The sequence below is a fragment of the Odocoileus virginianus genome, chromosome 23 (assembly GCF_023699985.2).
Source record: "Odocoileus virginianus isolate 20LAN1187 ecotype Illinois chromosome 23, Ovbor_1.2, whole genome shotgun sequence".
NCBI lineage: Eukaryota > Metazoa > Chordata > Mammalia > Artiodactyla > Cervidae > Odocoileus > Odocoileus virginianus.
The window spans coordinates 43,943,578-43,968,624 of record NC_069696.1 but is presented as its reverse complement, the minus strand read 5'-3'; the positions used below and the strand labels follow the sequence as shown (position 1 = coordinate 43,968,624).

At 43.6% G+C, this 25,047-nt stretch overlaps 1 protein-coding gene across 3 annotated transcripts in view; it reads left to right on the top strand.

Annotated features, from left to right (window-relative positions):
- RFX4 (regulatory factor X4) overlaps window positions 1-25,047 on the top strand; it is a 175,630-nt gene that overhangs the window by 49,158 nt on the left and 101,425 nt on the right. For all 3 annotated transcript variants that reach the window (XM_070454010.1, XM_070454009.1, XM_070454008.1), the window contains exon 4: window positions 22,847-22,970. In XM_070454010.1, the coding sequence (XP_070310111.1) occupies window positions 22,847-22,970 (124 nt within the window). The remainder of the gene's footprint in view (window positions 1-22,846; window positions 22,971-25,047) is intronic.

Here is a 25,047-nt window from a genome sequence, read left to right as displayed (position 1 = left end):
GTGCATGCGTGTTAAGTTGCTTCAGTCATGTCCAACTCTTTGCAGGTCTATGGTCTGCAGCCCGCCAGGCTCCTCTGTCCATGGGCTTCTCCAGGCATGAATACTGTAGTGGGTTGCCATGCCCTTCTCCAGGGGATCTTCCCAACCCAGGGATCAAACCCTCATCTTTTACATCTCCTTCATTGGCAGGGGGTTCTTTACCACTAGTGCCACCTGGGGAAGACTGCCAGGAATGAACTCCCAGCTGTGCTTTTCCGTGTGACCTTGGGCAAGGTCGCTCACCTCTCTGTGCTCTCCATCTACTCACCAGTAAAATGGGGATGGCAGTGGCATTTTCCTCATAATGTAGTCACAAAGAGAAAATGAGAGCGTATGAACAGTGTCTGGAGAAGAGTGAGTGCTGGATAAACCTTAGCAACCGTGGATCACTCAGCAGGCATCTTCCTTCTGAGTCCCACAGGGACATCCTGGAACAGGGCTTCTCTCCTTCCTGATATACTCACAGTCAGTTCTCCCACTGCACCTAAGTCTATACAAAATATTTATGTTTCTGAATAAAAGGTCCCATATGTCATTCCGGAAGAAATTTCATCTTCCAATTCACAAGGCCAGGCATTGGATTTGTTTTTATGGAAAAAAAAAAAAATCTGTCTTCAGAGCCAAATCAGGCTTGAAAATTTGTAAAATTTAGTCTTATTATTATCAAGAGGCATCAGGTTGTTCATACCTCAAATTTTCATATTTTTAAGATAGAATTTCAGTCCTGCACTAAATTAAGAAATATTAGCTCCTACTGTTTTCTGGCCCCTATTCTAGGCTCTGAGAATGCAGTGGTGGATAGGACAGATCAAGACTAGGGGCTGATGAAAGAAAAATTTAGGTGACAATTTAAAAAATTATTAATTATACATAAATAAACAAGGAATATATTAGATAGAGATAAGCGCAGAGTGAAGAATTAGAATTGGCTGAGGTGATAGTATCTCAGAGGCTATTTTAGGTTGAATAGTGATGGAAAGCTTCCTTGAAGCGGTGACATCTAAGGGTACATTTATGTGACAAGAAGTCCTCACTACGCCACGATAGTGTTAAAATCAGGGAAATGTTCTCAGTAGAGGGGACAGTGTGGGCCAAGCTCTCCCAGAGGCAGACCCTGGGCAGGGCTATGCGTGCGGGTGGTTTATTAGGGTGCCCAGTATTGACAGCACAAGGGTGTAAGGAGGGTTATTGGGCTTCAAGGGGGGCTATGGCAGTGGCTTTGGTGATCCCACAGGGAGTTCTGAGCTGGGGTGGCCCGTCAGATATAAGCCCTTCAGAGACTAACTGAGGCATCCCTGAGGCAATGGATCCGGGACTATTCCTGCACCTCACTCAGCACAGCAGGTAGGCAGCCCCCAGGAACAGGGCATAAATTTGGGTGAGGCAGTTCCCTTCCAGTCCTGCTGAGGATGACTCCCCAGGAAAGCTTCAGCCTCAGCAGTCAATCTCTCAGCAGTGGGGAAGGACGCCTCAGTCCTGAAAGGTAACCCAGGCATGCACCGATGCACCATGGCCTGCTCACTCTCTCCAGGGTGGAGTAGGCGGAGCTTGTTCAGGGAGTTGCAGAAGATGGTCTGTGTGATGGGAGCTTAGCCAGTAAGGAAGACAGTGACACTGATGAGATGGGATAAGGAGGCAGGGAGACTATAAACAGCAGGGAAGAAGAAGCAGGACATTTCTCTAAACTTAGGGACAGCTGTTGTTCAGTTGCTAAGTTGTGTCCAACTCTGCGATCCCATGGACTGCAGCACGCCAGGCTTCCCTGTCCTTCACCATCTCCCAGAGCTTGCTCAAACTCATGTCCATCGAGTCGGTGATGCCATCCAACCATCTTATCCTCTGTTGTCCCCTTCTCCTCCTGCCTTCAATCTTTCCCAGCATCAGGGTCTTTTCCAACAAGTTGGCTCTTCACATCAGGTGGCCAAACTACTGGAGTTTCAACTTCAGCATCAGTCATGCCAATGAATATTCAGGATGGATTCCTTTAGGATTGACTGCTTTGATCTCCTTGCTATTCAAGGGACTCTCAAGAGTCTTCTCCAATAACACAGTTCAAAAGCATCAATTCTTTAGCACTCAGCCTTCTTTATGGTCCAACTCTCACATCCGTACATGACTACTGGAAAAACAATAGCTTTGATTATATAGACATTTATTTGTCAGTAAAGTGATGTCTCTGCTTTTTAATATGCTGTCTAGGTTGGTCATAGCTTTTCTTCCAAGGAGCAAGTGTTTTTTAATTTCATGGCTGCAGCCACCATCCACAGTGATTTTGGAGCCCAGAAAAATAAAGTCTGTCACTGTTTGCATTGATTCCCCACCTATTTGCCATGAAGTGATGAGACAGTCAAGCTCATAACAATGGTGGAGGATATGTGACCTCTTACATCAAGTTCCACATGAGTAAATTGTTTTAGACTAGAGTTTCAGTATAAAACTTCATCTCTCAGAAGAAACTGAAGACACCCTCCATTTTACAAGGAAAAATGGCATAGTTTATACTAGGTCCCCTTTCTGCTCTGGCTGCCAAGAAGTCCAGAGCTAAATCTGATGCTAAATTTTCAACCTCTTTGCTTTGTATAATTTTCTTCTCCTTTTTCTTATTTTGTTAGGTTTTTAGAAGAGGGCAGGATGCAAATAAATTCAACAGATACTCATTTACATTTCAATTTTATTTTCTTTACACAAAATGCATTTCCTTATTGAAAAACAAAAACATTACAGATAAGGTTAAAGTCCTTTCTTCATGTAGTTCCTTCCCTTGTCCTCCAAAGCAACGCTGTTACCAGTGAGAAATATGCGTGTGTGTGGATGTTTGTGCATACATGCATACACGTGTGTGTATATGTGTGTGTGTGTGTGTGTTTACTGTCCCTTACCTATGCATTTACATGCATATGTACTGATAGGATGGACTTTCCTGGCAGGGCAGATGGTAAAGAATCTGCCTCCAATGCAGGAAACCCAGGTTCAGTCCCTGGGGTCAGGAAGATCCCCTGGAGGAGAGTATGGCAACCCACTCCAGTATTTTTCCTGGGAAATCCCATGGACAGAGGAGCCTGGTGGGCTACAGTCCATGCAGTCACACAGAGTCTGACATGACTGAGCAACTAACACACATGTACTGATAGAAGTTTCTGAACTGTGTTTTTCATTTAGTATTTTCTCCTATATACAAGAATGCAGATATATAACACCAAAAATATAGTTCCGCAGCCTGTCACACTGTCCTGATGCATGGCTGGTTTTCTTCCTCAGCTTGCTGTTCTTCCACAAATCCTAAGCTATACCAGGTTAGTCACAAAGAACAGCCTCATTCTAATCACAATGCAGTATTTCACTTAAGACCGAGGCAGAATTCCTTTTACCATTTCCCTCCTTTTTTGAAAAAATTATTTATTTGGCTGCATGGGGTCTCAGTTGAGGCAGGCAGTTTCTTCCCGCGGATTCTTCTGTTGCAGCTCGGGCTTAGCTGCCCTGGGGCATGTGGGATCTTAGTTCCCTGACCAGGGATCAGACAGACACCCACTGTACTGACAGGCAGAGTCTTAACCACTGGACCACCAGGGAAGTCCTGAGATTTCCCTCTGGACATGCATTTAGCTGCGTCCTGATCTCACCTTCGCCATTACACGCAGAGCCCCAAAGAACATCTTCATACGTCCCCTCAAACACATGCTGAAGTGTTTCTTCTGCATGGGTATCAGGCAGTGGAAGTGCTGGATGCACAGAAAATGTTAACAGGATTGCAAAATTGCCCACCTTAACAGCCTTACCATTTTATATACAGCCTCAGTACAAAATGCTTTAAAAAAAAAAAAAAAAAGAACGTTGCTCCACGACAGGGCATCTCATCCTTTGAGGCATCTACATCCTTCACATTGTCACCTTTCTCTAGGGGTATTGGGCAGGCCCAGGAAGGGACCCTGGCCTCACCACCCAGGTGGTAGCTGCTGGCCTGACAGTGCCCAGCTCTCCCGGAATGCTTGGCTTGTTTCTGATATTGGGTTAGGAGCCATCTGCTACTCTTGCCTTCCCCAGCCTGGCCGCAGCCCCCTCCCCATGGCCCCAGAGACCATCCCTGCTCTAAGAACAAATAATACAGCCCCCAAGCTGCCGAAAATAAGCAGGGTCACGTGATCTGGAGGCACCCACCCCAGCATAAAACAGGCAAATACTGTCAAATGCCTTCCGCCAAACACTTTCCAGCATCCTCGGTCATGAGGTTAGTCAAGCCCAAGCCACTGGGGATGGGGAGCCCTGCTGGAATCCTGGCCACACAATAACCTCTATTCACAAGGAGGATTTCAGCCGGGGAAGCAGCCGTTCCACTGTCCCGGCCGGCTTGCAGCCAGCACATGTGCTCCTCCGCTGCTCCGCCCTCTCGCACACCGCCCCTGTGGCCGGTGGCAGAATCTCTCACTCGGAGATTCTGTGTGCTGTCAGAGTGGAGACACTGTCCCATCTGCAGTTTCCAGGGAAAGGAAGGCCCTTCCCCAAAGAAGGGGAATGGAGGACCACGCTGTCACTTGCATGGGAAACATTTTCCTTTCTTTTAAAAAATAAAAATTAGGCTTGGATGATTGCTAGGCTTTCAATATCTCAAATCAATATGAAACAAGTTAAACTTGGTGTTTCTCTTTAAAATGTCCTCAGAGACCAGAGGTAGAAAATCGGGCTGGGTTCCAATACTTTGGCCACCTGATGCAAAGAGCCAACTCATTGAAAAAGACCCTGATGCTGGGAAAGATTGAGGGCAGGAGGAGAAGGGGACAACAGAGGATGAGATGGTTGGATGGCATCACTGACTCAATGGACATGATTTTGAGCAAGCTCTGGGAGATGGTGATGGTTAGGGAAGCCTGGTGTGCAGCAGTCCATGGGGTCACAAATAGTCGGACACAACTAAGCGACTGAACAACAACAACAGTGTAACCTTATTGGCTTCCATATGCTATGGAATATCATATGAGATCATATGGGATCATATGGGATATAATATGAGTTAGACCACCTCTTTCCAGAAAGAGGCTAAACATTCTTAGCTGTGAATGTAACCGGAAGTGATAGATAGTGGTGGCATCTAGCCCATGTGACTTAGTCCTGCTAGAAACCCTCACCTAGAGATGGAGAAAGATAAACAGGACAACAGGAAGGGTGTAACCATCTCAGACAATGAGACGCTACATTGTAGAGCTAGGTTCTTACTTTTAGAAAATATTTTATGCTGTGTGTGAAGGTATAAAATGGTAAAGCCTTTTGAGTGGGCAATTTTGCAATCCCGCAAATATATATTTTAATATATGTTAATATATGCATCCACGCCTGGATACTGACGTGGAGAGACACTTTCCCAGGTGTGCAAGGGAGCATATTTCTCTGCAGTCCTGTTTGTAATGGTAAGGTGGAGGTGAGTAGACAGGGACTAGATGGAAAGGGAAGAGTGAAAGGGGTGGTTTATCTAGAGGATGGCGCCAAAATCTGCTCTGCTGCTCATCGGGGCCACCAGCACTCTGGCTGACAGCCCCTAGCCTAGGCCCCAACAGATGGGTTAGCAACACCAAACCTGCGACACTCTCCTATTATACTGCCTGGTTTCTGTGGAAAAAAAAAAAAAAGACTTCATTAATCAAAAAATGAACAGAGCGATTTTGATGCCAGACCGTGGCTAATGCCAGGCCTTTCCGGAATACCAATTCGGTAGCTTGTAGCAGAGAAACGAGATTTGGATTAGATTACTCCAGATTCTGGTCTGGTTGAGTCGTTACAATAGCAGAAATAAATCCCTGATTCAGTCCATGGCTGAGCATTGACCAAACCAAACAGATTGAGCCAATACCCGTGGTATGCCAGGCTTGCCCCAGCTGATGTCACCAACTGAACGCCTTGGATCCCATGAATACTTGTAGAGGAGGCTGGACTGCTACCCCTCTTTGAAGAAGAGGAAAACAAGGGAGAGGTTCCCGTCTCACTCTACCCAAGTGGGGGAAATGCCTGACTCCTAAGGAGACACTCAACCAAGGGAGGCGGGACCAGCCGAGGTCCTGGGAGAAATACCAGGGACCCACCGGAACTCGTGTTTGTCTGAAGACAGTTTAAGTGTTGGTCATTCAGTCATGTCCGACTCTTTGCAACCCCGTGGACTGTAGCCCGACAGGCTACATGGGATTTTTCTAGGCAAGAATGCTGGGATGGGTTGCCATTTCCTTCTCCAGGGGATCTTCCCAACCCAGGGATCAAACCCAGGTCTCCAGCATTGCAGGTGGATTCTTTACAATCTGAGGCACCAGGGAAGCCTGTGTTTGTCTACCCAACAGCAAATCTTGATTTTAATTATTCATTTAATAAAATAGATTTGGTGGATTTTATTTGTTTGTTTTGGCCTTTTGGGGAATCTGACTCAAGCCTACCCAGAGCCCACGTGAGCCACCATTTTGTACTTATTTATCATCTGGTGATCGTCCTTCCAACTCTTTGTGACCCCATGCAACAGTCCATGGAATTCTCCAGGCCAGAATACTGGAGTGGGTAGCCTTTCCCTTCTCCAGAGGATCTTCCAAACCCAGGAATTGAACCCAGGTCTCCAGCACTGCAGGCAGATTCTTTACCAACTGAGCCACAAGGGAATCTCCTTCCTCAGCAATCAGTGCAAAGAAATAGAGGAAAATGATAGAATGGGAAGACTAGAGATCTCTTCAAGAAAATTAGAGATGCCAAGGGAACATTTCATGCAAAGATGGACTCAATAAAGGACAGAAATGGTATGGACCTAACAGAACCAGAAGATATTAAGATGTGGCAAGAATACACAGAAGAACTGTACAAAAAAGCTCTTCACGACCCAGATAATCATGATCATGTGATCATGCACCTAGAGCCAGATGGTCTGGAGTGTGAAGCCAAGTGGGCCTTAGGAAGCATCACTATGAACAAAGCTAGTGGAGGTGATGACTTACAGCTGAGCTATTTCAAATCCTAAAAGATGATTCTGTGAAAGTGCTGCACTCAATATGTCAGCAAATTTGGAAAACTCAGCAGTGGCCACAGGACTGGAAAAGGTCAGTTTTCATTCCAATCCCAAAGAAAGGCAATGCCAAAGAATGCTCAAACTACCACACAATTGAACTCATCTCACACACTAGTAAAGTAATGCTCAAATTTCTCCAAGCCAGGCTTCAGCAATACGTGAACTGTGAACTTCCAGATGTTCAAGCTGGTTTTAGAAAAGTCAGAGGAACCAGAGATCAAATTGCTAACTTCCGATGGCTCATCGAAAAAGCAAGAGAGTTCCAGAAAAACATCTATTTCTGTTTTATTGACTATGCCAAAGCCTTTGACTGTGTGGATCACAATAAACTGTTGAAAGTTCTGAAAGAGATGGGAATACCAGACCACCTGACCTGCCTCTTAAGAAACCTGTATGCAGGTCAGGAAGCAACAGTTAGAACTGGACATGGAACAACAGACTAGTTCCAAATAGGGAAAAGGAGTATGTCAAGGCTATATATTGTTACCCTGCTTATTCAACTTATATGCAGAGTACATCATGAGAAATGCTGGGCTGAAAGAAGGACAAGCTGGAATCAAGATTGCTGGGAGAAATATCAGTAACCTCAGATATGCAGATGATATCACTCTTATGAAAGAAAGTGAAGAACTAAAGAGCCTCTTGATGAAAGTGAAAGAAGAGAGTGAAAAATTTGGCTTAAAACTCAACATTCAGAAAACTAAGATCATGGTTTCTGGTCCCATCACTTCATGGCAAATAGATGGGGAAACAGTGGAAACAGTGGCTGACTTTATTTTTCTGGGCTCCAAAATCACTGCAGATACTGATTGCAGCCATGAAATTAAAAGACGCTTACTCCTTGGAAGGAAAGTTATGACCAACCTAGACAGCATATTAAAAAGTAGAGACTTTGTCAACAGTAGGACTTTGTCAACAAAGGTCCATCTAGACAAGGCTATGGTTTTTCCAGTGGTCATGTATGGATGAGAGAGTTGGACTATAAAGAAAGCTGAGCACCAAAGAATTGATGCTTTTGAACTGTGGTGTTGGAGAAGACTCTTGATAGCCCCTTGGATTGCAAGGAGATATAATCAGTCCATCCTAATGGAGATCAGTCCTGGGTGTTCATTGGAGGGACTGATGTTGAAGCTGAAACTCCAATACTTTGGCCACCTGATGGGAAGAGCTGACTCATTTGAAAAGACCCTAGTGGTGGGAAAGATTGAGGGCAGGAGGAGAAGGGGACAATGGAGGATGAGATGGTTGGATGGCATCACTGACTCTAGGACATGAGTTTGGGTAAACTCCAGGAGTTGGTGATGGATAGGGAGGCCTGGCGTGCTGCAGTCCATGAGGTTGCAAAGAGTCGGACACGACTGAGCGACTGAACTGAACTGAACTGATTGTCCTTCCTGGGTTCCCACCTACCTTCTGAGAAACTGTCGGCTTCCCAAAAGCAGAAGTTTGTGTCTCCTTGTTAACTGCTGTATTCTCCTGTGCCTGGCACATAGTAGGTGCTCAATAGGTAAACACTGACTCACTGAGCAGATGGATCTCAGTCCCTAGCACAGAGTGAGACCTTCATAAGGGTCGCCCCTGAGTTCATACTCCATGGCAGGCTTTTCCCAGCCTTGTGATTTGGAGCAAGTCACTTAACTTGCCGTCTCTTCCTCCACATCCTGGTGATAATGTTACCCATCTTGAGGGAATAGCGACAGCAAGTATGAGCATCTCTGCTACAGAGTAGGCACTTGCAAACATATATAAATCAAATTTGTTCATGTAAACAGGTTTCCCTTTGACCACCCAGGTGTTGAAGCTTTTGTAAAAAGTTTTTTGAGGGACTTTCCCGGGTTGTGAGGCATGTGGGATCTTAGGTCCCTGACCAGGGATCAAACCTGCATTTGCAGGGGGTGTGGGTTTTTTTTTTTAACATTCTTTTTTTTTCATTTATTTTTATTAATTGGAGGCTAATTACCTTACAATATTATAGTGGTTTTTGCCATACATTGGCGTGAATCAGTCATGGATTTACATGTGTTCCCTGGGGGTGCAGGTTTGATCCCTGGTCAGGGACCTAAGATCCCACATGCCTCAAAGCCAAAAAATAAACATAAAACAGAAACAGTGTTGTAACAAACCCATTAAAAACTTTAAACATAGTCCACATTAAAAAAAAAACATTTTTTTTAAGTTTTTTGTTTTTTGGATCTGTGCAAAAGCTTGCTTTTCTTTCCCCCACTCCCATTCCTTTCCTTTTTCTTCCATCTGCTGTTTTACTGACATGTTCAGGGCACAGTGCTAGGAACTACACTGACTAAATAGGAATGTGATTTGGTCCGAATCTTCAAAGAGCTTTCAGTCTAAGATGTGAAGCGTTACCTGAATATTCCACAATAACATAGTTACCCTCCATACCGATAGTTACCCTCCATTGAGTGACTGGAGTATACCAGCTGGAGGGTTGAGGGCTGTGCATGGATTCTTGTTTTACGCTCTCAGCAGCCTTGGGAGATGAGCATTGGATACCATTCCCTTCACTTTTACAGATGAAGGAAGTGAGAGTCTGAGGGTTCAGGTAACATACCTGAGACAGTAGCGCTTGTCGGTGATGGAGGAGGATCCATGCTCAGTGGTCCCTGATGTAATACTGCTTTCTCTCAATGAAGCTGTGAGAGCCATGAAAAGATGGGAAGGGCTCTGGAAACCCCCAGGAGGCAGCGAGAGCTTTGGGAGCGGACAGTGCAGCTCCTCAAGTAAGATGCTTTCTACAGACTTAACTCAGCACTCTACATATTATCGAATGAATGAATGTGTGAATTTGTCAAGGAAGAAGTTAGTGCTTAGCAGATGGGGCTGTGTGGGAATTAAACATGGCTCTGTGGAAGAGAAATTTCAACTGAGCGTTGAAGAGTGAGGCCCAGAAGAAGGGGTCCCCTCGGTGGTGGGAAGGCCAGGGAACGCGTATAGTAGGGTGGAATGTGGCAAGGTGTGTTGGAGGAGTGGCAGACAGTCCAGGGGTCTGGAGAGAAGTGTCTATGTAGGGGAGTGAGGCCAGAGAAGCTGGAGACAGAGAGGTAGTTAGGGGTCGGAGAGAAGGAGCTGTGGCAAGGAGTTTGGACTTGTGTGAGAGAAAGAGAGGAGCCACTGAAGGGATTAGACTATTGTCTGGCTCTGAGTGCTTGATCCGTTTATTTTTCCCACATATTTCACAGTCTCAGATCTCTCTGATAACCTCAGTAATAAATTATGATGTTTAGCAAGTTAAAAATTAAAGAATCCTGGCATCTTTTTGTTGTTCAGTTGTTAAGTTGTGTCCAACTCTTTGTCACCTCATCTACTGCAGGACACCAGGCTTCCCTGTCCTCCGCTATCTCCCAGAGTTTGCTTAAACTCATGTCCAATGAGTCGGTGATGCCATCCAACCATGTCATCCTCTGTCATCCTGTTGTCTTTACTTTTGGTAAAATAGAAGGAAAAAGTTTCTGTCCCAGACACGTCTACAACGACTTGAGAAGTGGAGGCTGGACTGAAAGCTCATGTGAATATACAAGAAAAATAGGTTTAAAATGAGCAGAGGGAGAAATTATGCTACAAGCTGAGACATCTGCTCTTCATTGTAAAGCGCTAATACGAAGCTTCCAGCACGTGCCCTCAGATGCTATGTGCTGAAACTTAGTGAGGAGGCCTTTTGACAATGTATACTGCAGATAATGACTTGTGTTGGCGAGTGGATTGAGGTCATTATCCCTCCATAATAGGATAGGCTCAATTCAAATATGATCAAGTTGTTAAATAGAAGATGGAAGAAGTAGAATGTTTTTGTGATCATTAAAGAAAAAAAAAAATACAGGTATAATGCAGTATTGTTCACCACGCCAGACTAATGATGTCCTGTAGAAGTGAGGAGGAAAAGGGGAAATTTCATCAGATAAGAAGAGATATAATTAACTGCCTTTCTTTCTGCCATGCCTTGGGCAGAGAAGCTGGCATTCCAATTAGCAACTTCGGTACATGCACGGACCTTCTGCAGTTTGCGAGGAGGTTTGGGGAATGGTGTCATGATGCTATTACTGTAGAAAATCATCAAGCATCAAAGTCGCCCTTAACGCCAATTACATCTCTTCGCTCCTAGAGCTTATTAAAATGCTTCATAGTCATAAGCCACCTAGATACCTTGAGGCGAAGAAGCTCCAGTAAGAAAAACAAAACATGGATAAGAATGTCGTTATTTTAGAAGGCTGCGGTCTTTGGCAGGTATCTGCTTCATTAGCTTAGCCTTTGTGAACTGTGACTTACACTCCTATGATTCGAACTGTTTGTCGTAGCTATGGTTTCAGTTAATGACATTTTAAACTTGATCTCATATTTAATCCTGATTCCATGAATGACCAGATTTAGTGAGCAAACAAGCCACATAAACAACAAACAGAAATTGAGGCACAGGAGCTTAGGTCTCCCCTGGTGGCTCAGAGGTAAAGAATCCCCTTGCAATGCAGGAGACACAGGAAACAAGGATTCAATCCCTGGATTGGGAAGATCCCCTGGAAAAGGGAATGGCAGCCCACTCCAGTATTCTTGCCTGGAGAATCCCATGAATGGAGCAGCCTGGTAGGCTACAGTCCATAGGATCACAGAATCGGATATGACTGAAGTGACTTAGCACAGGGGGTTAAGTGAAGTAACCAGTGAGTAGGGGAGCAGGAATTTACCTGGGAGCTAATGCCCTTAAGCACCACATTTGGAAGCGTTATCCTCCCCCCCGCCATAACTTGCCTGCTGCTGCTGCTAAGTTGCTTCAGTCATGTCTGACTCTATGCGACCCCATAGACGGCAGCCCACCAGGCTCCCCTGTCCCTGGGATTCTCCAGGCAAGAACACTGGAGTGGGTTGCCATTTCCTTCTCTAATGCATGAAAATAAAAAGTGAAAGTGAAGTTGCTCAGTCGTGTCCGACTCTTAGCGACCCCATGGACTGCAGGCCACCCTGCTCCTCCGTCCATGGGATTTTCCAGGCAACAGTACTGGAGTGGGGTGCCATTGCCTTCTCCAATAACTTGCCTAGTTGGCATTTATTAATCTTGGGGTTGGAGCCCCCTTCCACCCATTCAGCCCAGTTAAACTTGAGGGCTTCCCAGGGTGCTCTCACCCTCCTCGAATCTGGCATGAGACCCACACACTATGTGTTATCTCTGCCCCTTCAGCCTCTCCTTCAGTCCACAATCCATCATTTCCTGCCCCAACTATTACAGTCACTCCAACCTGATCTCATTTGTTCACTCACGCATTTGACAGGCACTAGCGTCAGCCACCATGTGCCAGGTTTCATTAGTCCCCCTTGTCCAACCATCACGGAGGTACTAGGTGAGTTTTCCAGAAATTCCATCATGGCACTCCCATGCTTTGAAAAGTTAAGCTTCCTCTAATTTTAAAGATCATATGCTTTTTAGAAGATGAATTCCAAATGGTTTAAAGTGCATGTTTGTTGAATGTGTCTATAGATTTTTCTTGCTGAAATTAATTTTAGGAAATCATTAGCAAAAAGTGGTATTTCCCTGCTCTGGGTAGCTGGTTATGCACAAGGTTCCAACTGCCCAGGTTGTTCTTGTGTATGCATTAGACTGGAAAATGTCCCACAACACAGTGGCTGAAAGAGTTGAAGTAAAGTTTTCTAAGGAAATCCCTTTATGGAACTCTCAATAGTCTAAGATGAAAATTATGACACCTGATTGGGTTGTTTTGTGTTTTTTTTAACCTTCTTTTGTTCTCAATCTATTGCTGGCAAATACAACATAATAAATTTTCAATTAATGCTAGTTACTATTGTTGATTACATTTTAAATTGAAGTATAGTTGATTTACAATATTGTGTTAGTTTCTGGTATACAGCAAAGTAATCCAGTTAAACATATATACTTGTTTTCATATTTTTTATTATGGTTTATTACAGGATATTAAATATAGTTCCCCATAATATATAGTAGGACCTTATTGTTTATATGTTTTATATATAATAGTTGGTATTTGCTAATCCCAAACACCTAATTTATCCCTTCCCCAACCCATTTCCCCTTGGTAACCATAAAATTGTTTTCTATGCCCGTGAGTCTGTTTCTGCTTTGTGAATAAGTTCATCTGTATCGTATTTTAGATTCCACATAAGTGATATCTAAGGTATTAGTCTTTTTCTGACTTACTTTACTTAGTATAATATTATAATCCCTAGGTCCATCCATGTTGCTGCAAATGGCATTATGTCATTCTTTTTTATGGCTGAGTGTATTCCATTGTATTTGATAACATTATTATTATTCCTACAGCATTCTATAAACACCTGGGTCTTCCTGCCTCTGAATATTTTTTTTTCATTTATTTTTATTAGTTGGAGGCTAATTACTTCACAACATTGGAGTGGATTTTGTCATACATTGACATGAATTAGCCATGGAGTTACATGTATTCCCCATCCCGATCCCCCCTCCCCCCTCCCTCTCCACCCGATTCCTCTGGGTCTTCCCAGTGCAGTAGGCCGGAGTACTTGTCTCATGCATCCCACCTGGGCTGGTGATCTGTTTCACTATAGATAATATACATGCTGTTCTCTCGAAACATCCCACCCTCACCTTCTCCCACAGAGTCCAAAAGTCTGTTCTGTACATCTGTGTCTCTTTTTCTGTTTTGCATATAGGGTTATCATTACCATCTTTCTAAATTCCGTATATATGTGTTAGTATACTGTAATGTTCTTTATCTTTCTGGCTTACTTCACTCTGTATAATGGTCTCCAGCTTCATCCATCTCATTAGAACTGATTCAAATGAGTTCTTTTTAATGGCTGAGTAATATTCCATGGTGTATATGTACCAGAGCTTCCTTATCCATTCGTCTGCTGATGGGCATCTAGGTTGCTTCCATGTCCTGGCTATTATAAACAGTGCTGTGATGAACATTGGGGTGCATGTGTCTCCTTCAGATCTGGTTTCCTCGGTGTATATGCCCAGGAGTGGGATTGCTGGGTCATATGGCAGTTCTATTTCCAGTTTTTTAAGAAATCTCCACACTGTTCCCCATAGTGGCTGTACTAGTTTGCATTCCCACCAACAGTGTAAGAGGGTTCCCTTTTCTTCACACCCTCTCCACCATTTATTGCTTGTAGACTTTTGGATAGCAGCCATCCTGACTGGCGTGTAATGGTACCTCATTGTGGTTTTGATTTGCATTTCTCTGATACTGAGTGATGTTGAGCATCTTTTCATGTGTTTGCTAGCCATCTGTATGTCTTCTTTGGAGAAATGTCTGTTTAGTTCTTTGGCCTATTTTTTTGATTGGGTCATTTATTTTCCTGGAATTGAGCTTCAGGAGTAGGTTGTATATTTTTGAGATTAATCCTTTGTCTGTTTCTTCATTTGCTATTATTTTCTCCCAATCTAAGGGCTGTCTTTTCACCTTGCTTATAGTTTCCTTTGTTGTGCAAAAGCTTTTAAGTTTCATTAGGTCCCATTTGTTTATTTTTGCTTTTATTTCCAATATTCTGGGAGGTGGGTCATAGAGGATCCTGCTGTGATTCATGTCGGAGAGTGTTTTGCCTATGTTCTCCTCTAGGAGTTTTATAGTTTCTGGTCTTACATTTAGATCTTTAATCCATTTTGAGTTTATTTTTGTGTATGGTGTTAGAAGGTGTTCTAGTTTCATTCTTTTACAAGTGGTTGACCAGTTTTCCCAGCACCACTTGTTAAAGAGGTTGTCTTTTTTCCATTGTATATCCTTGCCTCCTTTGTCGAAGATAAGGTGTCCATAGGTTCGTGGATTTATCTCTGGGCTTTCTATTCTGTTCCATTGATCTATATTTCTGTCTTGGTGCCAGTACCATACTGTCTTGATGACTGTGGCTTTGTAGTAGAGTCTGAAGTCAGGCAGGTTGATTCCTCCAGTTCCATTCTTCTTTCTCAGGATTACTTTGGCTATTCGAGGTTTTTTGTATTTCCATACAAATTGTGAAATTATTTGTTCTAGTTCTGTGAAAAATACCATTGGTAGCTTGATAGGGATTGCATTGAATCTATAGATTGCTTTGGGTAGTATAGCCATTTTGACAATATTGATCCTTCCAATCCATGAACACGGTATATTTCTCCATCTGTTTGTGTCCTCTTTGATTTCTTTCATCAGTGTTTTATAGTTTTCTATGTATAGGTCTTTTGTTTCTTTAGGTAGATATACTCCTAAGTATTTTATTCTTTTTGTTGCAATGGTGAATGGAATTGTTTCCTTAATTTCTCTTTCTGTTTTCTCATTGTTAGTATATAGGAATGCAAGGGATTTCTGTGTGTTAATTTTATATCCTGCAACTTTACTATATTCATTGATTAGCTCTAGTAATTTTCTGGTAGAGTCTTTAGGGTTTTCTATGTAGAGGATCATGTCATCTGCAAACAGCGAGAGTTTCACTTCTTCTTTTCCTATCTGGATTCTTTTTACTTCTTTTTCTGCCCTGATTGCTGTGGCCAACACTTCCAAAACTATGTTGAATAGTAGTGGAGAGAGTCGGCACCCTTGTCTTGTTCCTGATTTCAGGGGAAATGCTTTCAATTTTTCACCATTGAGGGTAATGCTTGCTGTAGGTTTGTCATATATAGCTTTTATTATGTTGAGGTATGTTCCTTCTATTCCTGCTTTCTGGAGAGTTTTAATCATAAATGGGTATTGAATTTTGTCAAAGTCTTTCTCTGCATCTATTGAGATAATCATATGGTTTTTATCTTTCAATTTGTTAGAATGTGGTGTATTACCTTGATTGATTTGTGGATATTAAAGAATCCTTGCATTCCTGGGATAAAGCCCACTGGGTCATGGTGTATGATTTTTTTAATATGTTGTTGGATTCTGTTTGTTAGAATTTTGTTAAGGATTTTTGCATCTATGTTCATCAGTGATATTGGCCTGTAGTTTTCTTTTTTTGTGGCATCTTTGTCTGGTTTTGGAATTAGGGTGATGGTGGCCTCATAGAATGAGTTTGGAAGTTTACCTTCTGCAATTTTCTGGAAGAGTTTGAGTAAGATAGGTGTTAGCTCTTCTCTAAATTTTTGGTAGAATTCAGCTGTGAAGCCGTCTGGTCCTGGGCTTTTGTTTGCTGGAAGATTTCTGATTACAGTTTCGATTTCCTTGCTTGTGATGGCTCTGTTAAGATCTTATATTTCTTCCTGGTTCAGTTTTGGAAAGTTATACTTCTCTAAGAACTTGTCCATTTCTTCCAAGTTGTCCATTTTATTGGCATAGAGCTGCTGATAGTAGTCTCTTATGATCCTTTGTATTCAGTGTTGTCTGTTGTGATCTCTCCATTTTCATTTCTAATTTTGTTAATTTGGTTCTTCTCTCTTTGTTTCTTAATGAGTCTTGCTAATGGTCTGTCAATTTTGTTTATTTTTTCAAAAAACCAGCTTTTAGCTTTGTTGATTTTTGCTATGGTCTCTTTAGTTTCTTTTGCATTTATTTCTGCCCTAATTTTTAAGATTTCTTTCCTTCTACTAACCCTGGGGTTCTTCATTTCTTCCTTCTCTAGTTGCTTTAGGTGTAGAGTTAGGTTATTTATTTGACTTTTTTCTTGTTTCTTGAGGTAGGCCTGTAATGCTATGAACTGTCCCCTTAGCACTGCTTTTACAGTGCCCCATAGGTTTTGGGTTCTCTCGGTACCACTCCATTGCCTTCTGAAAGTAAAACTATCATAGTAACTTATTTTTTTAAATATTTATTTTGGTTTTGGCCGCATTGGGTCTTTGTTGCCACTCATGGGCTTTCTTTAGTTGTGGCAAGTGAGGGATGTTCTATGGTTGCTGTGTGAGGGCTTAGCATTTCAGTGGCTTCTCTTGTTGCAGAGCCCGGGCTCTAGGGCATGTGGGCTTCAATAGTGGTGGCCTGTGGGCCTAGAAGTTGCAGCTCACGGGCTCCAGAGCATATGTTCATTAGTTGTGGTGCACAGTTGCCCTGTGGCAAGTGGATGTTCCTGGACCTGGGATCAAACAGGTACCCTTTGCATTGCAAGGTGGATTCTTAACCACTGGACTATGAGGGAAGCCCTGACAGTTGAGGTTTTATTCTCTCTGTTTCATGCCCAGATGTTGGAGGTCCATGCTTGGAGCTGGTACTTCAGCAGGTCACCAAGGATGCAGGCTTCCTCTTGCTTCTTGCAACCCAATCTTTATCCTGTGGCTTTACCCTCAGAGTGGCTGGTCTACATCCGGGCGCTGCTTCTGGCTGTGGGCATCCATGAGCAGCTGCTCAGGGTCCACCAGCACAGCTCCCCAGCAGAGCTGGCTGCCTCTTGCTGACAGCGCACCCCGCCCATGGCTGGCTGTGCTCTGGCAGTCGGTCCCATTCACCCTGATAGCTCAGTTGGTAAAGAACCTGCCTGCAATGCAGGAGACCCCGGTTCGATTCCTGGGTTGGGAAGATCCCCTAGAGAAGGGAAAGGCTATCCACTCCAGTATTCTGGCCTGGAGAATTCCATGGACTATACAGCCCATGGGGTTGCAAAGAGTTGGACACAACTGAGCGACTTTCACTTCACCATGAGGCTGCTACTGGTATCATCTGCCCTGGTGTACTTCTTTGCCCCAAGTTTGAGGTCCTGGGTGCTCCCAGAGGGCCTGATGGCAGAGGGGTTGTCTCTCAAAGCAACACCACTTCAACTCTGGAGGTTGCTAACTCTTATGCCAAGCCATATTCTCTTATGTGGCATTCAAGGATTTTCCGTGCCCCCTCTCCCACAGTTGTCTCCTTGTAGATGCTGCTTTACACACCCCATTCTCTACTCAGGCCAGTGTCTCCATCATCCAAAGCTTGTGCCACATCGGTCTCTTATCCTTGCTGTTCTCCTTGCCTGGAACCCCCTCTATCTACCATGGCAGAATACCACAGTGGCTCAGAGTGAAAAACTCTCCCATGTACTAGCTGCATGGCCATAGGCAAATGAATTTCACCCTCTGAGCCTCAGTTTCCTCATCTAAAATATGGGCATAACACTTCCATCATATGGTTATTGAGAGATAATCCATACCCAGTGCCTGGCACCTAACAAGAGCTCAACAGATGATACTGTTTTTGTTGTTGTTGCAAAGATGGAACCATAATCATCTGTTCCCACCTTCACAGTAATTTCTGTTTTCCCACCTTCCTCTGTACTTTTGGTTGGGAATTTGTAGTACTTAAATATTCTTATTTCTCTGTGTTATTCTCCCTCAAATAAACTGCAAAGTAAAGTAGGGCATAGATTGTGTCTTATGTCAACACAGGAGCCTACAGGAGGCAGACAGGGAACAGAAAATAGATTGGGTGTAAGAATAATAGTGAGGAGGGAGGACTCTGGCCAACCCCAGGGTACATGTAACTCTGGCCAATTGTTGTCATGCGGGAATATGGGCCGAGTGCTGCCAGAGCTCAGCCTTTTCAAAAGAAGCCAGAAATCCAGCTTCTTATGTGAAATGTCCTGAATTTTAAAAGTTGGGCCAACACTGTTCAGGCCAAACAAAGAATGTTTGTGAGACCCCACTTTGTGAAAGCTGCATTTTTCAGTTGATCTCCATGAGTTTGTGCAGAAGCTGGTTGTTTGGACCTTTGAACTTCACTTTTCCAGGGAGACGATACTGTGAATGGCATTGGCAGTGGGTTCTTTATCACTAGTGCCACCTCAGAAGCCCCTTTATCCACTGTCCACCATTCATCAGTCCTCCAAGTACAAACAAGGACCATCCTGTGCACCGCGGCATCCCCCGCACCTGGTGGGTGATAAGAGATCAATAAATATTTGCTGAAGAAATGTGTGACTGAAACAATCTATCCAGCAAACATTTACTGAGCACCTGCTGTGTACCCAGAAGTCTGCTGGACTTTAAAAATGCAGAAGTGAATCAGACACCACCCCAGCCTCAAGGAATTAGGTTGCCTAGAAGGGATTGCATCAACTATTTCCTGGAACACTTCTAAAAATTGTCAGGCGTTACTCAGCGTTCCCCTTCCCGGAAGAAGGGGGAGTGGGTGAGATGGATGACCTGGGACCGGTCGGTCAGCACAGGCGTCTTCACTTGTCCACGCGTCCCTCGGGTTGTTTGGCTGTCTGCGTCATCCACGCACTTGGAATATGAAATGATTGAACTGATTTTTCTCTCAACCACATGTTGCAATGAGCCAAAGGACCACTGCCCTTTCAAGTGGGCACCTTGGGAGGCCGTGTCCTCATTCCTCTTCAGTTACGACAGCGCTGAACCACTTCTTTGGCAAGTGCCCTCAGAGAAAGTTAGAAGCCACTTGAGGACATTTGTTTCATTGCTTTAGCATCATGCCTTATTTCTGACCCCCTAGAAAAAATCACTGGGAGAAAAGGGTATTCCAGTCACTTAAGCCCTCAAACTTGGTTCCAAGTGACTTGGGATTGTTTCCTAAATTTCAATTCACCATCAAAGGAGAAATATTTTCTGTTGGTGAGTTTATTGAACAGTGTGTGCCTCATGCTCTGATGGCAGCTGGGCTCAAAGAGAAGTCCCCAAATGTCATGTGCCCCAGCAGTTTTGGTGAAAAAGAGGTTTAACCTTCCAGTGTGTCCATGACAAAGGAGGCTGATTCTTTTGGATGCTTACATTCTTGTTTTATTTCAATAGTGAAAACTTTTATATTTAGACGTAGCCAACTGGACTCAGTTTAGATGATCCCAATTTTGTTGGCAATATCCAAAGCATCATAGTCAGGAGCTGGTCGAATATATGCCTTTTCCTCTCCATCAGGTCTGATCAGGGTGTGACCTTAGTCACATAAATGTCATAGAGCTTCTTCACAGGCTGTTTTTATTTTTATTTTTTAACTTTTTATTTTGTACTGAAAAGTGAAAGTGTTAGTCACTCAGTAGTATCTGACTCTCTGTAACCCCATGGACTGTAGCCTGCCAGGCTCCTCTGTCTATGGGATTCTCCAGGCAAGAATACTGGAGTGGGTTGCCATTCCCTTCTCCAGGGGATCTTCCCAACCCAGGGGTTGAACCTGGGTGTCCCACATTGCAGGCAGATTCTTTACCTTCTGACTCATGAGGAAAGCCCCATCTGGGAATGAATAGCAAATTAACAATGTTGTGATAGTTTCTGGTGAAAGTGAAGGGACTCAGCCATACACATACTTGTATCCATTCTCCTCCCAAAGAAAAGCAATGCCAACAAATGTTCAAACTACCACATTAATGCTCAAAATTCTCCAAGTGAGGCTTCAACAGCACATGAACCAAGAATATCCAGATGTTCAACATGGACTTAGAAAAGGCAGAGGAATCAGAGATCAAATTGCCAACATCTGTTGGATCATAGATAAAGCAAGAGAGTTTCAGAAAAACATCTATTTCTGCTTTATTGACTACACCAAAGCCTTTGACTGTGTGGATCACAACAAACTGTGGAAAATTCTGAAAGAGATGGGAATACCAGACCACCTTACCTACCTGCCTCCTGAGAAATCTGTATGCAAGTCAAGAACAAACAGTTAGAACCAGACATGGAACAACAGACTGGTTCCAAATTGGGAGAAGTATATCAAGGCTATATATTGTCACCTTGTTTATTTAACTTATATGCAGAGTACATCATGCAAAATGCCAGGCTGGATGAAACACAAGCTGGAATCAAGATTTCAGGGAGAAATATCAATAACATCAGATATGCAGATGACACCATCCTTATGGCAATAAGCAAAGAGGAACTAAATAGCCTCTTGATGAAAGTGAAAGAGGAGAGTGAAAAAGCTGACTAAAACTTCAGCATTCAAAAGACGAAGATCATGGCATCTGGTCCCATCACTTCATGGCAAATAGATGGGAAGTAATGGAAACAGTGAGAGACTTTATTTTCTTGGGCTCCAAAATCACTGCAGATGGTGATTGCAGCCATGAAATTAAAAGACGCTTGCTCCTTGGAAGAAAAGCTATGACTAACCCAGACAGCATATTAAAATCAGAGACATTATTTTGCCAACAGAGGTCCATATAGTCAAAGCTATGGTTTTTCTAGTAGTCATGTATGGATGTAAGAGTTGGACCATAAAGAAAGCTGAGTGCTGAAGAATTGATGCTTTTGAGCTGTGGTGTTGGAGAAGACTCTTGAGAGTCCCTTGGACTCCTCCCTTGGAGGAGATCCAACCAATCCATCCTAAAGGAAATCAGTCCTGAATATTCACTGGAAGGACTGAAGCTCAAGCTGAAGCTCCAACACTGTGACCACCTGATGTGAAGAACTGACTCACTGGAAAAGACCCTGATGCTGGGCAAGATTGAAGGCAGGAGGAGAAGGGAATGACAGAGGATGAGATTGTTGGATGGCATCACCGACTCAATGGACATGAGTTTGAGGAAGCTCCAGGAATTGGTGATGGACAGGGAAGCCTGGCGTGCTGCAGTCCATGTGGTCGCAGAGTAGGACATGATTTAGGACTGAACTGAACTGAATTGATTCTCCTCCAAACTCCCCTCCCATCCAGGCTGCCACATAACATTGAGTAAAGTTTCCTGTGCTACATAGTAGGTCCTTGTTTATCCATTTTAAATATAGCAGTGTGTACATGTCCTTCCCAGACTCCCTAACTATTCCTATCCCTCATCCTTCCTGCTGGCAACCATTAACTTGTTCTCGAAGTCTTCACAGCCTGTTTAATTTTTTGCTGGTTGGTCTTGACATTCACAGTGAACACCAATGCGCTGTTGTCTTCTGTTTTCTTCATGGTTGACTTAGTGAGGGGGAACTTGATGACTGGATGTCTATGTTTTGGTGTTTGGGTTAAAGAGGGAAAAAAAAAAAACCTGTCTCGTTTACTCTTATGTCCCCAGTATCGAGCACAAATTCTGGACATGTGAGTGTTCAAAAATGTTTTATGGAGAGGGAGAGTGGATGATAACGAAGTCCAACACCTACTAAGTGCTCACCACATGCCAAGCCCCATGCTGGTTTTTGTCACACATTACATCTGATCAACAATCAGAGGTAACAGTCCGGCAGTTACAGTTGATACCTCCAGAAAGCAACTGAGGGCTGAGGTGAAATAACTTGCCCAAGGTCACCAAGCCAGCAAGCGCCAAAGCCGGAATTTGAACCCAGGTGGAAATTCTCTGGGTTTCCTTGGTGGCTCAGACAGTAAGGAATCTGCCCACAGAGTGGTACCCTGAACCCCTAACCCATAGTCATTAAGAAGGTAATGGCTATGGAATCATATGATGTAACCTCAGTGCAGCAGGGAAGGTGAGCCTAAAGCAAACAAGCAGTTTAGCCCCCTGCCCTGGTCATAAAACCTCCCTCAGTGAGCAGGTCAGAGCCTCTCGAGCTTCCCAGCCTGTCATGGGGTGTTTGTTTTCCCTGGCTGTCTCACTCTGCTGCTCTCATTAGCCAAGAAGCTCCAAGATTTTGACACCTATTAGAGACGGCTACCCAGTGGGTAGCTTGGGTAAAGGGCAGGGGGCACCTGCAAGATTCTGTATCATTGCTTGGAGTTGGGGGGAACCTGATTCACCCAGAATGCGGTCAGGTCAGTGAGCCCACAGAGGAAAGGGATTAGGAGTTTGCGTTGGGAAGGTGACCTGAGCTAGTACCCAAAGCGGCCAGGAGTCTGATCCTGCCAGCTCCGTGCCCGACCTTAGGCAGGTTGCTTTTTCTTCCTGGGTCTCAGTGTTTCCCATCTGTAGTAGAAGGGTTATTTCTCAGGCCTGCCCAGCTCTGGAGAAAGACTAGAAAGAACAGGTCCTTCTTGCTTGGGTTCTCTCATCAAGCTTTTATTTCCCCAGGCTGGAGGAGAACTACGAGATTGCAGAAGGAGTGTGCATCCCCCGCAGCGCCCTCTATATGCATTACCTGGATTTCTGTGAGAAGAATGATACCCAGCCTGTTAATGCTGCCAGCTTTGGGAAGGTGAGTCCAACCTCACCCACTTTATTCCTTTTCTTCCCCTTCTCAGTAACGGATACGTAGTTCTTAACCATGTTTTAAATAATTCAATTTTTTTTTAGGTTACCAAAGTAAATACTTTGGTTACTTTGCCATTAAAATGTCAAACAATTGTTAACAAACTGGTACCAAACCAAATGCCAAAGCAGAGTAATACCAAAGATTAAAGTTTTCAAACAATTCAGACATGTTGTAAAATAAACGTGAATGTCTACCTTGAGTTTCCTCAGTACTTAATTTGCAAACAGTAACTTCTTTTCTCTGAGAGGTAGTTCTTGAACTGGAAAGTATGTTGTGTGGATGTCAGTGGGACAGGCTTGGGTTAGCAACGCGAGAGACTTGGAGAAACTGTGAAGGGGCCTTGCATCATCAGCGTGGAAGTCTTCGAGAGAGACTTGGAGAAACTGTGAAGGGGCCTTGCATCATCAGCGTGGAAGTCTGGGAGTCCTCAGCTGGAGGTAGAGCGATTTGTACCATCACTGCAACCCTGACTGTTCTCTATCCACTAATGATGAAAATACATTCCACACGTTTTCTGTAGTTATCTCTACAGAAAATCATTACCACTGAACGTTCATATTCAGCAGGCCAAGGCAGGCAGCTGGAACTTTCTTTAAGATTCACTTCATTGTACAGCAGAAACTAACACAACACTAAAAAAAATTGTAAAAAAAAAAATTAATAAAAAAACAGTTGTATTCCAATGGGGGAAAAAAAGACTCATCATGTTTATTTGATAGATTAAAACCTAGATATTTTACATCCTGAAAGCACTCAATTTGAGTCAATACGTCTAAACTCTTTCTCCTTTTGTTAGCTTCTTTTTTTACTATGTATAATTTTTTTCTGCATCTGCCAACAAAAAACAGGCAGTCTTGTCCTGCACCATCATTCCTTACCAGTGTTCTGAGTGTGAGTGTAGTGGACTGAAACAAGATGTTTAAGTTTCAGAAATTTCCTTTTCAGATCCCCAACAGATATATCATAAGCAAGGAAAAAAAAAAAAAAAAACAGAACAATGTTAGGCCTGAAGCTACCAACTGGAGAGTCTGAAACCAAGTGCCTGAGAACTGGCTTCACTCAAAAAATGTGAAGATGCTCGGTGGTGATTTAGGGAGGGAAAAATGTGTGATGGATTAATGCTGGTTCTCCAAAGTGAAAAGAACTTTTTTTAAAAAAGTCAGTGAAGGAACAACTTTTGCCCATTCATTTATTCATTGGGCAGTATTGACTGAGACACACTGTGTGGCAAGCATTATGGCAGGCAGTGGACTTAAAGGGAACCTGATCTGGGTCCCCCTGTGGAAAGGTTACCAGTCCAAGGAGGGGGACTGTGAGCCCTCTGCAGTGGGAGAAGGAAGAATCCAGACGGAGAGCATTCCTGTTCTGTGGTCCTGCAACATTCTCTCGGATTCACACATGTCCCGGCAGAGACTGCGATGGGGAATCCAGATAAAGCCTCTCAGATAGGAAGACAGGTTGGATGAACCAAACGACCAAGAATCCCAGCTCTCCTGGACTTATCACATAACCTTTCTGAGCCTCAGTCCTGTCAGCTCTGAAATGGGAATTAACCCCTGAATTCTCCCCAGGGATGTTGCAAGATACACAGGAGAGAATGGCGGTGGCTGATACCTACTGTGGTCTCAGTCATCTGGTTGCTCAGATATTTAGTAACACCTACCATGTGTATTACAACTGTTGTTCTTATGAATTCTCCATGAGATACTTGTGGACAGATGCAAGCAGCCACTGGTTAGCTTAGGTTCTGAAACAAAAACAAACCAAAAAAATTCACCATTTCTAGAAACTCCAATTTGCCTGTATAAGGACCTTCTATCCCTTTTTCTCTCAAATGCTTTTGTAACTCTGTTGTCAGCTCAGGGTTTCCTTGACCTTATGATCTAGGTAAAATCAATTTATCTCTGACCTCTTCCTCCTAGCACCTCCTCGACCACCTCCACCTAGCATTCCAAGTCTTAAATGTGCCCCCAGGATTTCAACAAGTTCTAGGGTGTTTGCATCCTTCAGTTCAGTTTAG